Genomic DNA, 18,146 nt, shown 5'->3' with positions numbered 1-18,146 from the left:
CGTAAAAGTCCCGAGAAAATCGGATTTTAAGTTGGTCACTATAAAAAAAATTCACTTGGATAAACTGCAAGTGTTGCTTAATTTGTTTAGATCTCAAACTTAAATAATATTATCAGCGATTGAACTGTAGAAAAATAGACTAATTAATCACATAAGAAATTCGTCTCTTCGTGAAAAACGCAAAACCGATATATAGAGTGGGAGTTGACATTCGTCTCCGTGAAACCTAAATAGAGTGGACAAATAACTTCACCATATAAGCGTTGGTTTCGACCAACTGCGAAAGGGACCATTATAGAAGTGGTGCGCGTGCGTATAACGGGGCGGATCTAGCTTTTAGGAACCGGGGGTGATATGAAGGGGTGGGTGGGGGTTGAGGGAAAGCGTTACGACTTGCTTAAGGGTGGGTCCTGCCCGGAAAAATTTAAAATCAACGGTGCTTTCTGCTGCATTTTAAGGCAATTAAGGATAACTTTAGGAACTTTAGCATTCCAAGGAATTATTTGGCCCCATTTTACTAGTATAACAGTCGGCGGCTGAACGGGAGGGGACCTCTCCCCCCCCCCCCCCCCTCCCCCTCTAGATCTGCCACTATAAATGAGGCTCGGGATCACCATTTTCTGTGGTTATTCAACCAGACCTTTATATTGCATCTCAAATCTTTGTGAAATGAACATTGTCAAGTTTGCCAGATAAATCACACAATATGGTGAAGCTGACCTGTTTGCGGCGCTGACGTATCCCTGCGCACACGCACTGAATCCTCGTTTCCTAATGACCCCTATGATAATTGCCGAGTACGGGATGCACGAACTACCAGGAAATCCTTGCTAACACGTGGACAATGCTTACCATTTGCGCAGTTGGTTTATTTTGCTTAAGTTAGCGGGATTGGCCTCAGGGGCCAATTTCATAGAGCTGCTTAAGCACAAAATTGGCTTAAGCACAAAAAAGTCTTGCTTCATAAAATCAGGTTACCGGCCAAAACTCCATGCGATTGTTACATGTATGCTAAGTAAACAACAGCTAAATACCAGTCACAAGCAATGTAGGCCTACATCACATGGAGTTTTGGCCGGTAACCTAATTTTACTAAGCAATGTTTTTTCGTGCTAAAGCAAATTTTCTGCTTAAGCAGCTCTATGAAATTGGGCCCTGGTCTCAACTGCCACAGTCATAGCCGCGTCGATCCCTGTCTGCTTTTAGTTGTTCCACGGCTTGACGTACGTATTGGAAAAATGAGTGAGCCCCGGCCACCCCCACCCCACCCCCAAAGTTAAAACTACAGCTTGTGATCAAGCATTAGGAAGGAGCAACCATCTTTAGACTCGAGAACTTGAAGGACGCCTTAGAAACATGATCGACCAGCATCCCGCCTAAAAAGTCCCAGTGCATAAGACACGACAGTCGAGAGCAACTGCATCTTGGAGGAACCTCGGAGTCCTGCTCAAACTCCACTTCATGCCGTTTGTATGGAAGAACCATTCACTATTATCTAGTGGACGGGTTAATGTATCCCATTGGGGTGGCTGTTTCCCCGGTTATGTATGAAGGAGATCTGCCAAATAAATCGTTGGAATTTCACATGATATTGATTTTAAGTTGGAGGCCTTTTTCAATTCAACTAGGAGCACCCAACTTTGGTTATGACAAGGAAAAACGTGGCTTTATTGGAGAGAATGAGTAACCCCCCCCCGCCCCCCCCCCCCCCCCCAAAAAAGTCGTGGCGTTGCGACAGGAGGGGGTAGGGTGGGGGTGGGAGGGGGTCGAATCTTCCTTGACTTGAAGGAAACAAAAGGGGGAGCCAACTTGGCTATTTTTGCATGGAACTTGGAACCTCACATGAAGCAAGCCGGCCGGGCGGGCGGGCGGGCGGGCGGGCGAGCAGCGCCTCCAAGCGTCCAATGATAGCTCCTTCCCCCATTTTAATTTTCAAGGCCGGCCGGCCTATTTATTTACACCTTAGTGTAGGGTACCCATTTTCCAGGCGACTTGAATCAAGGTTACGGGCGCGGTCCGTTGCAAATTTTGGTAACCACAATCTCCACACCCCAATGAAATTCTCACTTTCCTATACTGATTGAAGCCGTAGCCGTACTATAGATATGAAAGAGCGCCTTCACGACATAGCTGGGAAAACTCTTCCCATTTCCATTGTCGAAAATGATATAAACTAGAAAACAAAAATGGCAAATTTACTCCAAGGTAACCAACCTACACATCGCCTCAATGTATAAACGTTTAGGGTTTTCTTTTGACTTCACTTTTGTGTGCTGAACTGCAAACCACCATTTTGAAAACATCCATTTTGCTCCAGTACAGCTCAATATGTCCGCTTACCGAGTTAATTGTAAGGTAGTCAACGGTACACATTAGGCTAGTGAGTTTTTCATAAATCTCCCCTTATTTTAAAGGCATGAAACGCTGTAAGCAATTTCGAAGGCATGAAAAATCTGATTACGCCTGGGTGGGCAACTTTAGTTGGTTAATTAAAAGTGGGGGAACCTAACTTTTAATTATGTGCAGAACACGCTCTCTCTGAAGATTTAGCCTTTTCGTCAAGTGAAATTTGTTTTGCTTTAATATATGCTAGTCATTTTTTTTGCCTGCGTTTTGTGAAATACCTACAGCCCAACGAATGTGGGCTTGTATTATACCAAGCTACAGGTAATGAAGTAAAAGACACCTCAAATGACTTTAGACATGAAACGATTCACGTAAATTATTTGTAAAAATTTCTTTTTCTTAAGTTTGATAAATTTGAATATAAAATTTACAGTCTACAATAAGTGTTTACAATTATAAACAAATAAAATTTACATGGTGCTAATTACAAAAGCCATCACATAGTACCAATATACATGAAAGCCTCTGCTTCATTTGAAGGTTTGTGCGTAATATAAACTTTAATACATGATGGCAGCACATATTACATGAGCATCTTTACTTGCTTTAAAATCTACATCAAATTATTGATTAAGAATATCGAAAAGAAAATTTCAAAAGAGTAATAATATTATTTAAATCTCAAATGAATAATAAAAAAAAAAACTTTTAAATAAATTCATATCGAAAAATTTTTTAACTTCAGTTTTTGTCATCATACCAAATGAGTGAATATGATTGATATCATCTCAATTAAAAAAATGTTATTTCATTTAAAAAGGAAGTGCACCTTTGTACTTTGTTTTAGGATGAAGTGCTAGATTAACTGTTATTAATACACTGTGGTTCCATTCTCCTGGTTTTGTAAATAACTAATGCACGATTAGAAAAACACCAATCTATTTTCACAGCGCTGTACAATGATTGGTCAGTTTCATTATTTATTACAAATATATGAACAAAAAATAAACTCAAATGCTAGAAAGTACATCTAGTTTAATTGGTTATCACATTATGAAAACAAAACATAATCTAAGATGTGACCTGAGTGCTAAGAAGGTTGGCTTGTTACAGATCAAGGGAGACTACTAGTGATTGAAAGCCCCCCCCCCCTAACGTTTGAAGTCTCCTCTTTGACCACCTGTCTTTATAATCAATTGAATATCAGTGATAACGATGTCATGTGTGACAGCCTTACACATATCATACAGAGTCAATGCTGCCACAGATACTGCTGTCAATGCTTCCATCTCCACACCCGTCACTCCCACTGTCCTCACCTCTGCACACACCAGCACGCTGTGGCTCGCCTCCTCCATGGTTAACGTCACGTCCACCTTGGATATCGGGATATTGTGGCACAGGGGGATCAAGCTACTCGTCCTCTTGGCTGCCATGATGCCAGCGATTTGTGCCACGGATAAGACGTCACCCTTGGCTATTCTATTTTGACGGACCAAGGCGAAGGCAGTTTGTCCAAGGAGAACCCTACCAGAAGCCACGGCCAGCCTGGAGGTCCCTGGTTTGTCACCTACGTCCACCATCTGTGCTTTGCCGGTCTCACTTACATGGGTTAGATTTGGTTGGGATGCTTCTTTGGTGGTAGACGGTACAGAGCTTGAAGAGGTCCTTGTGTGATTTGGCCCTTGTGTGGCCGAGGGTCCATCGGGGGCGAGGTTTATTGGGGAATGGTCAGTTGAGAGATCAGGAGGTAAAAGGTCAGACAGCTGACCTGACTCGGTGTCAGCTTTGGAAAGATTAGAGGAGTTTTCATTGTCTGCATTACTTGTAGCCGAGGACAAATGCCGGACCATTTTGATGTTGGTAGTGTTCCTCTGACTGGGCGTGATGAAATGCTGAACATAAGGTACGATCGGTGCGAACACAGCCCTGGCTACTTCAGTTCTGTTGACTTTACTTCTGGTCACAATGTAGTCCATATTGGGGATCAGATCCAAATGAACTCTCCCAGGGATGTATGGTTGGACGTGATGCTGATTACCTGGAAAAACAAGTATAACTTTTAGGATTAGCAGTTGTAAATTCAACAATGTGATATTTAGCTAAAGATTGAATTTAGATTTTTTCATGTTATTAGCAGGCACACGTTAGCTACAGGAACATACACATCCGTAAAATATGTCATCCAGTATCTATTTCAAAATTCATTCCACATCTCCAAACTGCCCTGTCAGTGCACTATGGCCTTGCTGAAAAATTCCCAATTTTACTTCTAGTTGAAACAAATAACTAAATATAAAAATCTAAGTAACATTACAGGTTAAGTATTTGTTATTACAAGAATGTTAGAGCCCGTCTCAATTCACATCCGGGATGAGTTCCAGACAAGTTCCGGACATCGTAGAGGACATTGGTGAGTCGAGCAGTTGCTAATGAAAATTTCCCCGGAACATGTCCAGGGCTTCTTCCAGACAAAGTGAATGATTCTAACTGCAACTTGTCCAGAACTCGTCCCGGATACGAATTGAGACAGGCCCTTATGATAAACACGAATGACTCACCCACCAATCAGAATCATCGGTCTATTCTTCATCTTGGCAATGTTAAACATCCCTGTAGTAGGAAGGATAAATAGAATGCAGAAATATTGGATTGAATTTGAAAAGCATACATAAACCAAAAACATTGAACCTTTGGGGAGGGAGGGAGGGGGAGGGAAGGGGAAGTGACTTACACTTTTGTGCTGAACACTTTTTTTAAGGAGTCCTCATATTTAATATCCGGCATAAGTTGCAGGAAAATGTATTCACAATAAGCCTATTGTATCAGGTATTAGTTGTAAGATTCTAAACAACGTTAACTTCCAGTGATGAAGTTATAACCACTGTTTACAAACTTAATTGCAGGAAGATTACAGGAAAGTTGTTCAGAATCCTGCAATAAATAACAGATACAATGGGCTTATTGCAGATAAACTTTTCCCCAAAATATCCCAGATAAGTCTTATGTAGATAGACAAGACATCATACAAGAAACAAAAGTTCTACCATATCAGTCACTCCTAGCGTCTATACTTACATACGGATCTGAAACATGGACCCTCCTAAAGGAAGATGAAAACAGGCATTCAGCCTATTTTCATTAAGTCATTTCATTCAGTCTGTGAAATGTCATGCTTAACAAGAATCTTGGGTGTTACTAACACCTAAGATTCTTGTTAAGCATGACATTTCAAAGACTGAATGAAATGACTTAATGAAAACGGGCTGAATGCCTGCCAGAGTTGTAACGAGTCACTGATTTTGTGACTCGAGTCGAGTCAAGTCATTTTAAAGAAGTGACTCGAGTCGAGTCGAGTCGAGTCATTAGGTCAAGAAGGTCGAGTCGAGTCACAGTGTGTAGTCGAGTCGAGTCGAGTCACAGTGTGTAGTCGAGTCGAGTCGAGTCAAGTATTTCACTCGAGTCAATTCGAGTCAACTATTTGAACACTATACAATAAATGAACACAAGAGAGAAAGTCATTTTTTGGCTTTTTAAATTTTACATTCGGGCTACTACATCTGGTGACACCACATTTGACTCAATGAAAATAAAAAGGGGGTGCCAGCTGATCGTCATTCAACTAATGGGGACACTGATCAAACCACGTGTGTATATGTATACATTATTTGCGAACATTGTAATGTGACGTGAACAAAAACTGGCACCGATGTAAGTCATTGCAAATATTTTTCGCAAAGTTTTGCTTTTACTTTTGGGACTCAAGTCTTATTAGCCTTCCTCGAGTCGAGTCGAGTCTTTCTGATGAAGGACTCGAGTCGAGTCGAGTCATTTGCTCGCAGTGACTCGATTCGAGTCGAGTCATTTACTCGCAGTGACTCAAGTCAAGTTGAGTCATTTGCCCTTAGGGACTCGAGTCGAGTCGAGTAACCAAAAATTGAGACTCGAGTCGGACTTGAGTCGAGTCATTGACTCAAGTCATTACAACTCTGGGTGTTACCAGACTCGGCAGGCTACAAAACACATACATTAAGGAAAGCCTTGGTGTTGAAAAGAGTAGATCTTGTGGCAGAAAAAAAGATTGAGCTATTTTGGTCATGTAAAATGTATGATCCAAAGCCGATTTCCCTCAGGCCTCTTCGGAGGAAAGAATCGAGGGCAAAAGGCCCAGGGGTCACCCTCCAAAAAGGTGGACAGACTGCATTAAAAGTGACAGCCAGCTTAAAAACGTCCAGTCACTAGTGGTGGCAGCAAGGCTCACTGAAGACCGTGTAAAATGGAGGAAAGTCATCATGCATAAGCTATCATGAGGTGACTAATGTGATCAGCATGGAAGGCTTTAAGTATTGAGATGACTCCAAAGCTAAACGCCATTGTTATGTCGTGTCTTGGATACTACAATTTCATTGTTGTAGAACGGCCTCATATACACCGTGTTGCATGTAAATTATATTGTTGTGCACGCGTTTGACCGGCCCGCGCACCTCGTGGCTGAGAACGTTCCTGTGAACACAGGCTCGTCCCCCTTTACCTTTTACCTAAATATTGACTTAAGACAGAAATGTGCTGAGTGCTATTTCCTGCACATAGCTCCATGAGATCAAGCCCAGTTCTGTGAGTGTTTTTACTCCTGCTTACCAGCATGCTGTTTTTTCTTCCTGCCGACTGCTGCACCAATAACTTCCAGCAAATCCTCGTCGCTGGCTCCCTCTCTCATAATATCCCTCAGTGACACCTCCGCATTGCCAAACAAACATACCTGTAAACATAAATTTCACTATGGATGGCCTTGTTCTGTCCACTTTTGACAAAATTGAGGTTGTATTAGAGAACAAAAGGTGTTTGTAAATAAACACACTGCAACAGATCAATGCAACAGCAGAAAAGACTGGAAACAGGACACGTACCACAACCAAATCAATAAAACAAAGAATAAATCCAAATTTCAGTCAGTCTGCATTGTATCTTATTGTACAGGTACTGTTCAAATTATGTGACAAAGGAATATGACACATTATCTTGGCTGTGGTTATTTAATCTCAGACCTGAACGAGAGCTTTCTTAAACGATTGTGCAGTTGAAGAAAGGACGTCATTTCAATGTTCACGTCTGCCAAATAATTGACGATGGATATTTTTCAACTACATTGCACAACAGAACAATAAAATATAATTCGCTGACTGCACAACCTATGATAGACTTGTACCATGATCGTATCCTCTCTCTGGAAAAAAAACCCCCGGAGAATCTTGGGTGGAAACCAGAACAAGAAAATTCTAAATGTGGGAAGAGACTAGACTGCAAGGACATGAATTGGAATGGCTATGTTGCGCTTACCTTGAGGTTGCCATCAGCAGTAAGCCTTAGCCTGTTACACGAGCCACAGAATGGCTTGGTCATGGATGCAATGAACCCAACAGTACCTTGGAATCCAGGCACCTTGTACACCTGACAAAAATAACATGACCTCATTAGGGGGTTGAAACCAACACTTCTACTCACCAGGGTCTAACTTAAGGACTCGTGCTTACCACTGAAATTTGCGCTTACAATTACCATTCTGTGCTGACCGCGCTAGCAGAAAAATTCCGTGCTAACCATGTAAGCACAGAATAAGCCAACATTTCTCACTAAGCCGTAAAGAATGCTAACCATAAGCACACAATTTCTGCAACAGTAAGCAGGGATTTTTTTGCCGATGGTAGGCCGAGCCATGAAATTGGGCCCAGAAAATAGCGGGTCTGGCTGGTTTGAAAATATCACCACAGAGGGATTCATGAATCAATGGGAGGAATGAAATCTCTTTGTGAGATACCGCACATTAACAAAGGTCATAGGACTTCTGGGTTATGGGCTCTGTGCACAAGTACCCCATCAACGGCCAGAAAAGGAGAGTTAGGGGTGACCTAGACTGGTTCCTGATCCATCCACTGCTTATTTAGAATGTATTCAAAGTTATTGGAGGCAAGGATTAGTTATTGGAGACAATCGCATGTTGCATTTGAACGTATTAGCGCGCCGACAACGCTGACGCGAAGACAAGGTGGCTAATAGCGTTTGCACATTCGGGAAGTAGTGCGTACTTCCGCACGAACCAGTTCAGTACAGTATGCACATGAACCAGTACAGTACAGTACACACATGTTGTGTGTCCCGTCTGCGGAGCTCTCAAAAGAGGTAAAAACGCGCCCTCTTTTGTTGGCCCACGGAGCCCATAACCACCACCACTACAAAAGCGAAACACAAAAATAGAGGAAAAGGGAAAAAATTAAGAAGTAAACAATAACCAGGTTTACAGATCAGACACTGCGTCAATATCACTCTCTTTGGTGAGGAAGTGCTGGTTCCAAAAGAACTGCTTGCTCATTGTCAAGACATAAGAAACAGAACCTGATGAGTTGGTTGTTTTGAAGACATTTGAGGACTATTTGAGGACTTATGTTTCAAGACATTCTTCCCCCCATGAAATGTTCTTGGCTACACTTGATTTCAAAAGCAAGCTTTTGGCTGTATGACTGTTGGCCTGTTGACAAGGCGATCTGACTGAGTACTAGTGTAGAAGCTTGGAGACCCACAGGAGGAGAGACTACACACAGTGAGTGAGCCATTTTCCCTTGGTAAATTCTCAACCCTTTTTGGAAAAGAAATGATATCAGCATATATTAGCTACATAAATTGGAGTTTGTCTCGCCAGCCTTTCAGCTGTAAAGATTTGAAGGTACGTGAGACAAGATCTCGGGAATGCAGTAAAAACAGGTCAAGTACAATAAGGCAGTTGCAACTGTTGCCATGAACAATGGTTGGAAGCTCCCAGTGGCTGGTTTCATGCATGCATGAAGTTTGTCTTGACAATGCGCCAAGTTTTGGTTCCAGCGCATATACAGAGACTTTCTGCAGGCAACTTATTTGGATGATAAGTATAAATAATTTACGTCACTGCACTTTAAAAATAATTCAGTAGCATCTTTTTTTTAACAATGGCAAAGCCTGGTTTTGCTGCTCCTTCTTTAAATTTCCAAAGTCTAGCTTGTCTTGTCAAGAGGCTACCTGACTGTTTACTCACCACGGCAGTTGCATTTGGCTCTTCTTCTTCCAGAGGGGCAAACTCAGGCCACCTGTCCCTGATAGTCTGCTGCATGTCACTACAGCTAAACATCTTCTTGTCATTCCACTTGTTCCCATCAAAGGGCATGTACTCAATGAAGCGCACTTCAATCGGCTGAAATTATATGGCACAATATGCTCACTTGCACGGGTAAAATTGTATTGCTCAAAATAATGAATAATAAAGTGGTGCTTGTACAGTACTTATGCCAATGTCCCACAGCACTTCACAATTATTTGCCCTGTTCATTAGACCATGCAACCAGTTTTCTTTCTGCAGCTTTAGATCAGTGCAGTCTGTTCTCTGCCCTTACAGGCAACTATTTATATGCCTTGGTGGAAAGAGGAAATTGTGGTTAAATTCTTGCCCAAGAACACAAACACCTGTCCGGGATTGAACCCACATACAAGAGTCTGCTACAAACATGTACTATAACCATTGGCTTATGGCACTGACTATTAGGGGATAATAGCATGAGGAGCAGTTATAATAAAATCATGGCTCCAGTTTTAAAATCACGTTTACAATTGTTCCATCACATTGTTCCCATTCATAAATACCTTTTTGGTAGAAAAACATAAAAAGTTGAAAAGTTGAAAAAATTCCTAAACTTCTACCATTTCACTCCATGTTTGGGACTTTTCTATGGTGCGTGAGGCACGTGCAGTGTGCTAAACCTCAACTAATAGGAAGATTATATCAGTGGCTCTCAAGCTGGCAGAGCGCGCGGCATGGCGGGTACTTGTGACCAGTTTTAAATATTGATGTTTAAACACTGAACAGTGTTTAAATGGCAGTTTAAAACCACCCATGTGATGAGCTTTCCACCAATAGGCATAGGTAAATTGTCCTAGGTATTTATGAAAGTGAAATGTATATATCTATTGCTTGGCTCCTTCTCCAAAAAAGTTACTTGTATGTAGTTCAGCAACTCAGACTTTGGCTGAAACATACATCAATACTATAAAGCAGAAAACGGGTGTAAGCGTGTTTGTTTTCATGAGTTGCTCATGCAAATCAGGCTACTACAGCTTTTATTTGTATGTGTGTGAGAGTTCATGAGTTAATCCCCCCACAAATAAGATACAGGTGGCTTTCTGGGTTAAGCAAGTGTGAGGTGAAGCCCCTTGTAAATATAACAGCAACCCCTGAGATTGAATAGATCTCTCTCAAATGATGTCACTTCCTACAGATTGCCACGTGCATCGGCATTTTGGGCGTCAAATTTTCGTGACGCGTATCGGGTTCGCCATGTGTCTAAGAAATTTCGAGCAACACACGCGCGTGTTTAGAACATTTTGCACACTGCACGTACACGCACCTGCTTTTGAAAACGCAATTAAAAGTTTCCTATGAAGATGGCATCCTATGAGAGATATCTATTGTATCTGTTTCACCTTTCATTGGCCTAGTCAGACCGTAGTCTTACCTTGTCCTTTGTGAGTGCAACAAAGTCACATATCTCGTCCTCATTCAGACCCCTCATGACCACACAATTGATCTTGACTGGGTCATAACCCAGGTCAATTGCCTTCTCTAGTCCTTTCCAGACTTGGTTGAAACCTTGCAAGTCATTCGGCATAAAAAAATACAACAAAAATGTTTTAACCAGATTGTGCTGTACTGTGCAAGTAAGTCATGTAAGTACTGTACGTGTAACTTATTAGTGCACAAAATGTAACTGAATACAAGAATAAACAAAACCACTTTTTTCCATGCAGGATACACCAACTAAAACAACCAAAACAAAAACAAAACAAATCACCCCCCCCCAAATAAAACCACCAAAATTGGCTACAAAAAAGTGCAACATGCCAAACAAGGCTTCAATATCACACAACAATGAACTCTAATCTTTTTCCTTTGTTTTGATTATTGAATAAAATTCAATGTGTACTTGTAAGGCTGTGCTTGACTTCAAACACAGAACCATTGCAATACATTCAATAGAGAAATCACTGAATTGACATCACTGGAATCATCATGGGGAGGCGGGGCTACAAGATTGAAAAGGGGGTGGGACTAGATGAGGCTTGAGACAAGTGGACTGGAAAAAAGTTGAAATTGGTGGCCAATCCTGAAGCTGAATGCATTAACCCTCACCCTGCTTAATGCAACAGGCAGCCACAGTTGTACAAAAGTTGTTGCATACTGTTGCATTGAGCAGTCAACTCGGGTCCCATGCTTTGTTGCATCTTGTTGCATTTAGCTGACACAACAGAATCCACTGTTACATTTGGTTGCATTTTAGCAGGGTAACTATGTAGTGCCAAGGCTGATAGTGATACAACAGAATCCACTGCTGCAGTTTGTTGCATTTAGCAGGGTTCTCATTTCATCTGTGTTTGATTTTGTTGCATTTTGCAGGGCACATGAGGAAAACCTGATGGGGGTCAGGGTGAAAGACAAACTCTTGAAGACACCAACCTCTCCTTCGAGTGATGAATTCAAACTTGGCAGGGACCAGCGTATCCAAGCTGATATTCAGCAGGTTCAGCCCACCCTCTCTCAGCTTGGCTAGCTTCCTGTGTAATGCTACACCATTGGTCGTCATTGCTAGCGTTCTAAGCCCATCTAAGCTACCTAGTTGCTCTATGAAAAGTTGGAACATACACACACACAAAAACACAAGATGCATGCAAGAATGACAATTGTACACTTAAAATAACCACCAGCAGAATATGTACTGCACAAAATCCCTTTTTTTCATACAAAATTCAAATTTTGAAACAAGACTAATTATTTGTCTTTTAATTAACCCTATAACCCCCTAGGGTATTATACTAGGATCCTTGCAAATCCCAACACCATATGGAAAACTGTGCACATAAACAGTTGGACCTCGTTTATTTTTGGTATGCCTAAACCCATGTAAAGTTTACTAGTGCAGCACTCATCCTAACAGATTCCAACAATTCCTGGTGTTGGAGTTTGACTCGTTGGGGATCGTTAGGGTTAATAAAAACCCTCCGCAGTGGGATTGGAACAAAAATGCTGTTCGTTTTGCTTAATTTTTTAATTTACTCTGACACTTTTTAGTTAAGCAACAGAGAATATACGAAACAATGTCAAATTTTGTTTCTCATATATATTCTCTGGCAAAATTGTTTCAAAATTATTCATTCTTGGAGTTGACTTCCACAACATGGCACCCATGTGAAGGAAATTTGTGTGCAATGTTCTCATGGAATCTGTAAAATTCCCAAAGGGAAAATCAGTGACTTCACACAATGTTGCATGCAAAGATGATGACTGTGATCTAAAACAGCACCACATACAAGATACATCTGATACAAAAACCCAGCATCAACGGAATACCCCATGCAAAGGTTGTAAATGCTTTTTCACTGTTTTCTCGAAAAGTGTAATATATCCACTGTGCTGAAACTTCAACAGGTTAGGTTTTGAACATTCTTCGTTGGATTTTGAGTGGTGTCATTATTGGAAACGAACAAAATGCACGAAAAGCAAATGATCCTATATGCCTTCAAGCATACATCTGACCTAAAAAAAAAGTCCATGGCAATTGCGAAAGTCTAAATCAGTTATCTTTGATGTCTTACAATGCAGTAAAATATCCTGCCCAAGGACACAAGCAATCCAAATTCCTGCCAGGATGAACCAGCACATGACAATAAATGAGACTTGGAGATAGTCTTGTTGCTTTGTAAGACTTACCCACAATGTCAATGATATCCTTCCTGACCAACGGTTCGCCTCCAGTTAACCTGACTTTGTCCACACCCTCCTTGACAAACAACCTTGTGATTCGGAGGATTTCCTCAGAGGTAAGGAGCTTCTTCTGAGGAGTCAACTCCACTCCGTCCTCAGGCATGCAATACTGACCTGCTCAACAGAAAAACACAACAACAAATAGAATGTGGTTTGGGGATATCACTCAGTGTTTCCCCTGCCCATTCAAACGTGAGGCGACCCACCTCGCTACTTTCAGTGACCACCTCGCTCAATTTTTGCCAATATCACAACCTCGCTGTGAAGATTTACAATAACGGAAATACTAATCGAAAGATTTTCAATTTATGTAATTTATGAGCGTTTTCCTTGACCTCTATGTATCAAGAACTCACAATTTGGATATGTAGATGAAATCATCGTGCATTTTTTGTGAGTGCTGCGTTCTTTTCAGTTTGCAGACTGCGTAAATTTTGTTTCAATCATCAATTTGAATGTTTACCACCTCGCTCAGTTCATAAGCCAGGGGAAACACTGATATCACTGTCAATGCAGTTTTGAAAACCCTGGTTTCATCTCCAGCCTCGGCTTCATATCTGGCTTCAGAATCAAACAGAATCTTTCAATGTCCACATCCAACAGCTATTCTCCTAACTGAGGCCCAGATTGAAAGTCTTGGTGTTCCTGTTAAAGGGACACTAGGTCCTGGAACAGCCCAATTGGGCTACAAAACGCGCTTTGAAGGAGATGATGTTAATCGGAAGGAACATTTAAAAGTAGGATATAAACATCCACACAACTATCCTTTCAAAACTGGGCGTTTTTGTGTTATTCCTGTATTATGTGTGCAAAAACGAATTTAGGGGTCCACTTTTGCGACCCAATAAATATGAGCTGTTTTGATGCTAGTTGCAATTTCATTCGTAAAGTGTTCGCCTTTTGCGGACGTCGTTGAAGAAACCATATTTTTTTGCATTGGTGATTGGTTACAGCTGTTCCCGAGACACACAACGTGTATATCGTACACTGAGAACGACACGAAAAACTTATTTGTACTCCGCTGTGTCCAATGTAAACAACCGGTTTTTTTGGGTGTCTTTTCTTGGGAACGGTAAGACATTAGGTTGGTTTCCTTTCAACCAGATGTTTGAAATAGGCTAAGTAAACAATCCAAATCATGAAATTTTCGGGGATTTCAGGACCTAGTGCCCCTTTAAGAAGATGGAGCCATTTGGGGAGGAGTCTCTTGCGTCAGGGCCTAATAGCTCCTGAAGCCAAAGCTGAAGCTGAAGCCATGGTTGTGAAAACCTCCTATATTACTCAATTTTAATAAACTGAGGTTAACATGATGATGTTGTTATGCATCCAAAGCTGATGAAAACTTCCTATGTTACTGAATTTAATAAACTGAGATTAACCAAACGACAACATGAATAGTTTTTACTTCATAACTACTGCACTGACCCCAACTATAGATAGGACAGTCCCAACTATAGTTGGAGTCACCCCAACAACAGACGTGACTTTCCCAACTATAGTTGGGACCATCTTAGCTGTAGTTGATTTACGTGTGTGCTTTCTTAAGAGCGCTGTGGCTTTCGTTCCCACCAGGCTCCCATAAGAAACCGCACATGTAAACAAAGTGTTACTCCATTATGTTTAGTCCTATTGAATTCAGGCTGTTATGCAACATCTTTTTTTTTTTAGAGAATTCCTTATTGAAAATTCCCAAAATTCTGAAGATTGATTTCTCCTCCAAAACAGTGACAAAAAAATATGAAAATGTTGAGTTCCTCATCCATTTCACCAATCATCATTACTGGGTGTTATATTGTAAGGCATAGTTCTGCTGAAGTTTATTTTTTGTTTGTATGAGATTACTGGACATGTTTTGCCTCATGTTAGCATGACTCACATCTCAGGCTGCACTTCTCCGTGAGTGAGATTCTCAGGTAGTTGTGTTGTCTGCCAAACGAGTCTGTAAGAAAAGCTGAAAATGGCAACAGCTTGTCCTCCCCGAAGAATCTTGGTTTTCTCTCTGGTGAAGGTACCTAGAGTAGACAATAAGGATGTAAAACACCATTTCATTTTTTACATGTAGGCCTATGCAATTGAACTTGTGATTGTGCAGGTTCTTTTCCCCACAAAATCCATTAGCCATGAATAACCTTATTTAAATTGCAACAGTTAGCAAAATCTAAATGAAACCCCAATTTTCCATCAACCCTACTTCTGTCAAATTAAATGTTATTTAAGACTAATACATTTTATTAGGTAAGACTTCAAATTAGCCCTTGTTTTGGAGGGACCACAAATTACTATGATCTTAAATGCAAATGCATAATTTAACCCTAAAAGTGTCATTTTTGTTGTCTTACAAGGGGGGGGGGGGTGGGGGTAGAGAAATTCCATCCCACCCCTTTTTGATCTCTAAAATGCAATCATCAATTCTTATGAAATTTGGTATGGTAGTGTACTACAGGATTCATGCTTTTCAAGTATAAATGCAGTGTTGTTAGGCCCAACTAAGGACATGGTCCCAACTTTAGTTGGGACTGTCCCAACTAATATTGAGACTGTCCCAACATTAGTTCGGACCATTGCCATAGTTAGAGCGTAACAGTTTTATCTCAATAATTGAATCAGACAAAGTGTTTTTCCACATCTTTGAATGAGCGAATAAGAGCCTTTCCCTGTTTACTGTACACTTACCATGCATGTACTTTGATGAGCCTTCTGACATTGAACTGCAGAATGATGATGTAGCCTCTTTGCCAGTCTGCATGATGACCACCACTTGCTTAGACTGCAGTACTGTGTAGAGCGTGAAGAATGTTGCAGAAGGTAGGATCTGCTGGCATTGCTAATAGTGGCTGTCATGGCTGTGGTCATCAGCTTTTCAACTGCTGTGCACTCACACTATAATGCAGTCTGTCATTAGTTGTGTGGAGAAAAGTTGACTTTAGGATCTCGTTCCTGTAAAATAGCGGGGGCAAAAAAACTTCGTGGTTTTTGGACTCATCTAAATCCTAAATGACGATGTTGAAAATCAACAGAATTGTTCTGAAAAAAAGAGCAAAATTTGTTTTCATAGGAAAATTTGGGGGTGACGAAACACTTGAGAAGACGGCAATAATGCTGCCTACACAAAACTGTGTTGCCGTTGGTACGCATGGCACCAACTGGAAAATACGCCAAATTGAGGTTTCTTTGCGCATGTGCCAACTCGTCTTGCAGGAGCAGATAGCTAGCTTTCAGTAACACGTGCTTAGGTTTATAAATCCAAATTTCTGTTCCACAATTCATTGCTCACACGAAACTTTGATTTGACTTATCGCAAATGGGCATGATGTGTGTCTTTGAACTCTTCTACTAGTTTCTAGCATCAACAGTAAGTTCTAGAACTTAATAGGCCTACCATTAAAAGTTACAAACACAAAGAAGTCATTTTGGACTTTGTCTATACGAACTTAGTCCGAGTAGGACAAACTGGGACTCTACAAATCCCTTTTCTTGACATTTGGAACATTTGATAGGCGCATTAGGGTTAGCACTGGATTTTCCAAGCTGCATTTAGTCTAGTCCCAGTAACTACATGTAGAACTCTACAATGCCTGTTTTAGAATTTGGTAATTAACTAGGGGTGTGGTGATAAAAATTATGACCAAATGTTAAAACAAATGTTTAAAAAAATAATTCAAAAACTGAACGGTGGAATTTTTTAGTCCGATGTCTCATTCAATTATGTTCAAAAGTGAGTAGGCCTAAGCCATAACTGTTATATTTCTAGGAAAATAGCAACTGACATGACTGAAAAAACTCGAATCCTATGCTCGAAAATAGCATAGGATAGCACGGGGAACGCAAAATAACAATTTACAAACCATGCAGGAACTACAATAGGCCTAGCCCCATAAATGTGGCCAATCTACTGGAATAGGCCTACCTTCATAAATAAAAGCCACACTTCCACCATGTACAAAAACATGTCGAACTTTGTCAAATTTTGGTTTTCACATTTAGGCTTAGTTTGTAGTTTATTTTTGCTTTAGAAGCATACTCACCCTCTGTATAGGCTAATCAGAAAGTGCTGCCTTTTTCAGATGTCTAATTTTCATGAAATTTCATGTTGAAATTTTGATACGCAGACGTGTGCAAACGAATCTGGAAATTTCACGAAAAATAGACATCTGAAAAAGGCAGCACTTTCTGATTAGCCTAGCTATAGAGGGTGAGTATGCTTCTAGTTCTACAGCAAAAATAAACTACAAACTAAGCCTAAATGTGAAAATCAAAATTTGACAAAGTTCTACATGTTTTTGTACATGGTGGATGTGTGGCCTTTATTTACGGAGGTATGCCTAGTCCAGTATTTTATTTGGCCACATTTATGGGGCTACAATGCTGACAATAGGCCTCGAAGTCGAAATACACTTTAATTTATCACTAAGTCATAATCTCCGGTTGAATGAATGTGACCCGGTGAATGGCCATGATGCCCCCCCCCTCACACACACACACACAAACCACCACCACCATCACCACTTGACACCGCTTGCACAAGGGTAGCGCGGCCATGGAGGTCGCGCGATCGCGCGAGTAAGTTACTCACCGTGTGCATGTGCGCGGATCTTACTTTGCCTGGTTAGGTTTCGGGTTCGATCGACGATGACAAGAAGCAACAGATGATTTTAAGTATGCATCAACAATAAGCAGTTTATGAATCTGAGGTATTGAGGCTTAGCATATTTTAGGGAGAAACGCGAATATTTCGAGGTTACAGTTCAGTTTGCTGACCATGAACAGTCGAGGGCGCCGCCATATTTAAGACATAAACTGGCTAGAGTCGCCTATACGCTTTGATTTGTCATCAAGCTATGTAGCTTGTTTAGTTGCTGTTTCGGGGTTTCTAGTGGATATATTCACATTTAGCCGGCTTTAGGAACACAACATAGGGTAACAGGGTTTAAAGATACTGTATACATATAAAGTATTCATCAGG

The 18,146-nt window shown here is 40.9% G+C and overlaps 1 protein-coding gene across 2 annotated transcripts; it reads right to left on the bottom strand.

The window, feature by feature from the left end:
- Positions 1-2,718: 2,718 nt before the first annotated feature.
- LOC119742904 (molybdenum cofactor biosynthesis protein 1-like) lies at positions 2,719-17,999 on the bottom strand. Of its 2 annotated transcripts, none has more exons than XM_038219161.1 (11): positions 17,757-17,999; positions 15,857-16,120; positions 15,060-15,195; positions 13,130-13,297; positions 11,879-12,043; positions 10,881-11,014; positions 9,410-9,565; positions 7,684-7,794; positions 6,985-7,105; positions 4,912-4,959; positions 2,719-4,387 (listed from the first exon to the last, which is right to left on the bottom strand). In XM_038219161.1, the coding sequence occupies exons 2-11, from the start codon at positions 16,034-16,036 to the stop codon at positions 3,498-3,500; spliced, it is 2,109 nt and encodes a 702-aa protein (XP_038075089.1). In that variant the 5' UTR covers positions 16,037-16,120; positions 17,757-17,999; the 3' UTR covers positions 2,719-3,497. The 2 variants fall into 2 exon arrangements, with proteins under 2 accessions (XP_038075089.1, XP_038075096.1); XM_038219168.1 differs by having other exon boundaries at positions 15,857-16,075.
- Positions 18,000-18,146: the final 147 nt, after the last annotated feature.

Source organism: Patiria miniata, unplaced genomic scaffold, assembly GCF_015706575.1.
Source record: "Patiria miniata isolate m_02_andy unplaced genomic scaffold, ASM1570657v1 HiC_scaffold_11, whole genome shotgun sequence".
Lineage (NCBI taxonomy): Eukaryota > Metazoa > Echinodermata > Asteroidea > Valvatida > Asterinidae > Patiria > Patiria miniata.
Note: the sequence above shows the minus strand (reverse complement) of the source record. Positions and strands in the feature narration are given on the sequence as shown.